The sequence below is a fragment of the Macrobrachium nipponense genome, chromosome 2, assembly GCF_015104395.2.
Source record: "Macrobrachium nipponense isolate FS-2020 chromosome 2, ASM1510439v2, whole genome shotgun sequence".
Classification (NCBI taxonomy): Eukaryota; Metazoa; Arthropoda; class Malacostraca; order Decapoda; family Palaemonidae; genus Macrobrachium; species Macrobrachium nipponense.
The window spans coordinates 158,895,400-158,902,156 of record NC_087201.1 but is presented as its reverse complement, the minus strand read 5'-3'; the positions used below and the strand labels follow the sequence as shown (position 1 = coordinate 158,902,156).

The following is a 6,757-nucleotide window of genomic DNA, read 5'->3' as shown; positions in this document are numbered from 1 at the left end:
TCATTCCTCACCATGCAAAAAAATAAGGTAATGATGCACAAGATCAAAATCACTGGTTATGATAATAACATTAATTTGACAATAAAACAAAAAATAAACGAGGAAGGAACAGGATTTCAAAATGAGTGAGTGAATATAGGAACTTTATAGTCTTTGCTGATGATGCTTTGGTGATGGCAGAAAGTATAGACGATGCAGATCATAATATGAATTTTGTAACAGCAGCAGGGAAAAGGTGTGGATTAAAAGAAAGGCCAAATAAAGAAAAAGTAAAATCTTAATATAATATTATAGGCGAATCAGACCACATATAGAAGGAATATATTTACAACTTTAATAATATTCCAAATAAAGTGTTCAGTCATAGAGAAGAACTACAGTACAATAATGATAGGAAAAGTATTTTCGAAAGGTACTACAGTTGAGTCTATTCTGCATGGTACTAACGCAATAAATCTGATAGAAATAGAAATTGAAATGTGGCAAAGAATAAAAGAAAATGGAGTACCTATGTATGAAAATACTAAGTGCCACAAAAAGTACTGTTATTGTCATTCTTAGAGTAGAAACAGATACATCGTCTATGAAGATGTTTAGTGAATAAAGCTGTAATATAACATACAAAAAAAAAAAAAGAAATAATGAAAAATGTAATCGGGGACGTATAAGAAAAAGAAGAGAAGTGGCTGAAACTGATAATAAAGTACATGCAAGAGGTAACCTGAATACAAGACAAATGAAAGATAGGACAAAGATGGAAATAAGGTAAATAAAAAAAAAACTAGTCACTGGGATAATGGTAAGTAGAAAAAAAAGAGTTGGGAAATAAAGTGTGTTAGAAATATGCAAGACATGGAAAAGAGGAATTAAAGAAGGGTGAATACAACACTTTTGCATAACTAGTTTTTTGTTTCAGCTAGAGCAAGAACTAATACATATTGAATATAAAAAGCAGACTCACAGAAAGAAGTGTCACCTGCAGTTTATTTGAAAGTATATCTAATTCGTTTGTTTAAATTCTATTTTGCTAGGAATACAACAAACAAAGAAGTGAAGTGGTTGAACAAAAGTGGAATAGTTGGAAAGTTTTTAAGCTGCGTAAGTAAAACTGAAGAGCAAAATGAAATCCCATATTATATAATTAGGAAAAGAAGGAGAAAATACAAGACGGAGATCCTCCAAACTAAACACACACACACACACACACACACACGAGCAACTGAGGCGCCGTTGCAAAGGCGAAGTCACAGCCTGAACCTTAACCTGACCTATAATCACCTGGAAACAGGCTAAAAGCCTCAACTTGGAACTGAACCTGGTAATAATCAAGTGTGTTTGAGTAATTAGTAATACGAACTGTACAGTTATGATGCAAATCTTCCTTACTTAATGAATTGGGAACCTTTAATAGGCAAATACATAGAAATCGTGAGGCATGTCATTGCGTAATCATAACTTCATTTGTAGCTACCTAGTTGCATAGGAAAGAGGACGGGGCTGGACGGTAGTACCTAATGATTACCCAGGTAGCTACTACTACCTAGGTACTACCTTCTTACAAATCTGTACAATAAATGTGAAATATAGATTTCTGATTATTTTTGTATGTGATACTGACGAAAAACAACTAGGTAGCTAGCCTAATTCCTCCGGAGATAGGTACCATGTTTAGGTATAGGATAGTAGGTACTAGTATGCCAAAAATGGGGGACCACAGTAGAATAGTTACTAACCTAGGTTGAGTGGTACCTAGCTTGGTAGCCAACAAAAATTAGGTACCTAGTACCTATACTCTCTTTTTTTTCATGTGTCCATCCGCCTGTGGTGTTTTTGTATGGTAACACTGCGTCCCGGGCTTTAGATAGGGCTAGTTACGCTATGTGTAAGTTTTAGGTAAATAAAAGGATATTTGGGTGTACATTTGCAACTGGAAAGTGTTTTAAAAATTTACTGTATGCGAATTATACCGTTAATATTCGAAATAGGATATTATTATAATCGTTGAATGTAAGCTGAATGTAACTATCTAAAGCCCGGACGCAGTGTTACCATACAAAAACACCACAGGCAGATGGACAGATGAAAAAAAACAGAGTATAGTTTAATAGCTTAGATAGGGGAATCCGGCCTAATATTCCTAATAGCGTATGTAGGTGAATCCATCCTAATCTAATATTCCTACCTAGCCCAATAAATTAATGTAACCTGATACCCGTACCTCCTGCTTCTTGACTTAGTAACATAACCGGAGTCTCTGGGTCATACCATTAAGAAGGGTTTCACCCCCCACCCCCCCTTGGACTCCACCCTCCTGGCAGGTAAAGCACTAACAAGGGTCGTGGAGGTGAAACAGCACTGATGGCATCTTTATTAGGTAGGCCTTTGCTGTTTGAAGCTGAACCTTTGCTCTTGGGAAGATGCCCCATTCGGCATAATCTTTGGAACAAAAACCAGGGAACAATTTCATGGACCTCAAAATGGGCTGTAAGTCAATGTGAGGTGTGGGCAATGGATTAAGAGCTTTCAGGAGCTTAGGTCTGATCCCCCCTTATCATAGGAAAGTTCATTACTAATTTTCAAATTTACAGATTTGTAAGTTAGAAATATGAAATTTATTTTAAAATGAAAAAATGTTAATTGTAATAATAGTTCATTATTGGAATTATATATATATATATTATATATATATATATATATATATATATATATATATATATATATATATATATGTAATATATAAATAAAGGTTTTTTGCCACGAAGGAAAAAATGAAAAAGCGGGATAGCCAAGTACTTTCGGTCCTGTTCGGACCCTTTACTGAGTAAAGGGTCCAAACAGGACCGAAAGTACTTGGCTATCTCGCTTTTTCATTTTTCATTTTTTCCTTCGTGGCAAAAAACCTTTATTTATACATAGCATCACGTTTTATATACTTAATGATCAAGTTATATATATATATATATATATATATATATATATATTTATATATTTATTATTATATATATTATATATATCTATATATATATATACCTATATATATATATTAAGTATATATATATATATATTATATATATATATTATCATATATATATATATATAATGTATAAATTTCTTTTCAGATGTTTAGTGTTTAGCTTGTGAAAGAATGTATGCTCATTCATGGTTTAAGATAAAGTCAATGAATAATTTGATACACAAACTGATGGAGCTACTGTACTCACACTGTAAATTTTGTATAGGTAGGTAATATGAGTACAGCATGTAAAACTCTAATATTTATTTCTTTCAAATAGGTTACCATGCTTGCACTGAGAGGGAAATCACTGGTTGTTCAGACAGCTCCTCTCAGGTATTATCAGTATTTGACAGCAAGGAGGTCATTACATTCAAACGTGAATCCATATGCAGTAAGGTTTTATGTCTTTTCTTTTTGGAGTGGTTTAGTTTATAAGACGTTGCTTGTATTTTTGTACATGAACTTCCCTGACAGATATATACTTAGCTATAGTCTCCGACGTTCCCGACAGAATTTCAAATCTCGCGGCACACGCGACAGGTAGGTCAGGTGGTCTACCTTACCCGCCGCTGGGTGGCGATGTACGAACCACTCCAGTAAGCTTGTCAGATTTTTCTCTGTCGCGGGAACGATAACAACTGTTGTCGGTTCCTCTCGATAGTTTTTCGATTCTCGCTTGCCTGGAGTTAATTTGGACTTCTTTTGGTGACGTATTCGCTTTGTTTGGCTTGGCATACGCTGATTGTGGACCGGTTTGATTTTGAGTTTGATTTTCTTTAACGATGTCTGATCTAGAATCGGTAGTTAAAACTTCGGTGTTGTTTAGGGTTTGCGTGAATGAAGGATGTAAGGTGAGGTTGCCGAAAGCTTCGTAGACCCCCACACGGTTTGCATGAAATGCAGGGGGAATGATTGTGCGTTTGCTAACCTTGTTAGTGAATGTAAGGGATTGAATGAAGAAGAATATAAGGCTCTCTTCTTATGTTAGGAAGTTGGAACGTGATAGAGTGCGTAAGGCTTCCTCTAGAAGTTCTAGCAGATCTAGAATGAGTGAGTTGGATGTGGATCCTAATAGTACTAACGTAGAATTAGAACCTTCTTCCCAAGTGGCAGCCCCGGCTCCCCGCACCGAAGCCGGAGATTCGCCTTCGGAGGCGGCAGCTCTGAAAGCCAAGAATCGTTCTATTCTGTTGGATCAGAAGATTCGTCAGTTGGAAGGTAAGGAGAGTGTTAGTGATCAGTGCAGTGTCCCAGTGTTGTGGAGGGTGCGTCTGACACGGCTCCTTAGTGCCTCTAGGCCTAGACCTCTTCCAGACTCCCAGTTCCAGTGGAGTAGGAAAGTCGAAAGCCGCAGGAGGGCTAGGGAGAGCCCCCACCGGTCAGGCGTCCCCTCGGCAGATCCTGAAGTACGCTCCCAGGCTGCCTCGGATCGCTACAAGAAGGAGCTCCTACGCCAATGCTTCTCCTCTTCGTCGTCTCCCTCTCGAAGAGAGGTTGGAACTCCCCGGATGCGTCGCGCCCGTTGAAGAGGGCTTGGAAGGCTCCCTGCAGTCCTTTGGCTTCTAGTCCGGAGGTTTTCCCGGAAGAATCGTCGGTGGAGGCGAAGAAACACAAGAAATCCTGTGATCGTTCTTCTTCTCGCGCTCCGCGCTCGGCGCCTGCTTCCGAGGAAGAATTAGAAGATTCTCCCTACGAGAGTACTCGCGGGACTTCAAGCTCAGATCACGGCGCTAGCAGACTCTCTAGCAGTTAGATCACGTAGGAAGAAGGACGTTTCTCTTCCGATCAAGAGATCTAGGCGCCGCGCTCTTCGGAGGATCGTTCTCCTTCATATGGGGAGGTTTCGTATGAAGGTGGGGGCTCGCGTGAGCGCCCTCGCTCGCGGGAGCGCCCTCACTCGCGTGAGCGCGCTCGCTCGCCTGGCTCTCTTTCAATTTCAAGGCGCCAAACATCGGTAGGACGCTCTATGGAGAAAGAAGTTTTTTCTCCAGATGGATTCCCGCTTCCGGTAAGCGCACTGCACCTGCTCATCACGCGATTTCTTCAACTCCCTCGCGTGAGACTTCTCCATCAGGCAGCCCTCAAGCTTATAGAAGGCGCCCTTAATAGCAAGTAAGGCGTTCTTCTTCCAGATGTCACTCTCCTCGAGTATCGGATCGTGACTTCTCTCCTGACAGGCATCTAGAGTCTGGTAGAGTCGTTGTGCATGATAGACGGCCTACTGTTAGCCGCTCCCCGCAAGGTAGGCGCCAAGAGCCTACTGCACATAGCTCTCCTAGTAGGCGCTCGTCTCTTTAAGGCGTCATACTCCGATTATTCTCCTAAGGGCAGACAACAAGAGTCTTTCAAGCGCCCTTCTCCGTGTAGGCGCTCTCCCGCTTCTAGGCGCACTTCTCCTGACCGTTTGTCTCTTAGGTAGGCACCAGGAATCCCGGAAGCGCCCTTCTCCAAGTAGGCGCTCGTTTAGTTTTGAAGCGACCTTCTCCTGAATGTTACCCTCTTGTTAGAAGTCAAGAGTTCTCGCAAGCAGCCTTCTCCTAGTAGGCGCATTTCGCCTTCCAGTCGAACTTCCGTTGATCGTACGCAACTGGGAAACCGGTAATGGAGAGACCGCGCAAGCGCTCTTGCTCTCGATAAGTCGCCTCTTTCCCTCCTGGGCAGCCGCTCGCCCCAGGATAGGTGCATAGAGTATAGTAGGCGCTCGCCTCTCGTAAGCGCCCTGCGGATGTTTCCGAGAATTCTCGGAGTAGGAGCCCTACCTCTCCTTCGGCTGAGATTCCGTATACCTCGAAGAGGGAGTCTCATCGTATACTTCCCAGATCTTCTCATCGTTCTCCAGTGGATGTGAACTCTTCTAAGAGAGGGCGTTCTCCAACCTCTCGCTCAACTCCTGCTAGGATCCCTTCGTCACCTAAGGATCTTCCGCGCTCGCTCGACAAGACGTCCTAGAAGGTTCGGATGAGGAACCGAACACTTCTGGCTGCTGTCTCTTCTTACAAGAAGCTTACAGAGCTACTTTTACAAGTTTTTGGGATTCCCTTACGCCTACGGCTCCTCCTTCTCCTCACTCACTTTTTTCAACGGCGAAGACAGCGAAGAGTTCTGCATTGTGTGAGGATGAAGCCAACTCTTTCTATGAAGAAGGCACTGAGGAGTTTTGGTTCCTGGATGGCTTCCAAAGAAGAAGCGGGGAAACGATGTTCGCTTTTCCTCCTTCGAAGTTATCAGGACGCGCTGGTTTCTGGTACGAAACAGGAGAGCCCTTAGGATTGGGTCTACCGTCTTCGGCTGATTCGGATTTTTCGGCACTGGTAGATTCGACAAGGAGAACTGCCCTTAACTCTGCTAAGACGACTTGGGCAATGAACGAATTGGATCATTTGCTCAAAGGTATGTTTAGAGTGCTAGAAGTATTTAACTTCCTTGATTGGTCGTTGGGAGTCCTAGCCAAGAAAATTGAAGTGCCAGAGTCAATTTCACCAGATGATCTTATGTGTGTTTTGTCATGTATGGACAAGTCAGTAAGAGACGGAGCGAGTGAAATCGCCTCCCTTTATGGGGCCGGCATCGTGAAGAAGAGGTCGGTTTACTGTTCCTTCTTAACGAAGTCGGTCTCCCATGCTCAGAGGTCTTCTTTGCTGTTTGCTCCTCTGTCTACTCAGTTGTTCCCGAAACATCGAGTGCAGGACATTTCGAGGTCACTTTCGGCCAAAGCCACCCAGGACCTTTTGGCACAGTCGG

General features: G+C 42.1%; 1 protein-coding gene across 2 annotated transcripts in view; it reads left to right on the top strand.

The window, feature by feature from the left end:
• Positions 1–1,213: 1,213 nt before the first annotated feature.
• The window catches only part of LOC135221073 (dnaJ homolog subfamily C member 28-like), a 29,927-nt gene continuing 24,383 nt past the window's right edge, over positions 1,214–6,757 (top strand). The window contains exons 1-2 of one of the 2 annotated variants that reach the window (XM_064258841.1): positions 1,214–1,318; positions 3,294–3,407. In XM_064258841.1, coding sequence (XP_064114911.1) covers positions 3,300–3,407 — 108 coding nt within the window. In that variant the 5' untranslated portion in view covers positions 1,214–1,318; positions 3,294–3,299. Of the gene's footprint in view, positions 1,319–1,495; positions 1,545–3,293; positions 3,408–6,757 lie in introns of those variants that run through there. The other variant, XM_064258842.1, reaches the window with a different exon arrangement.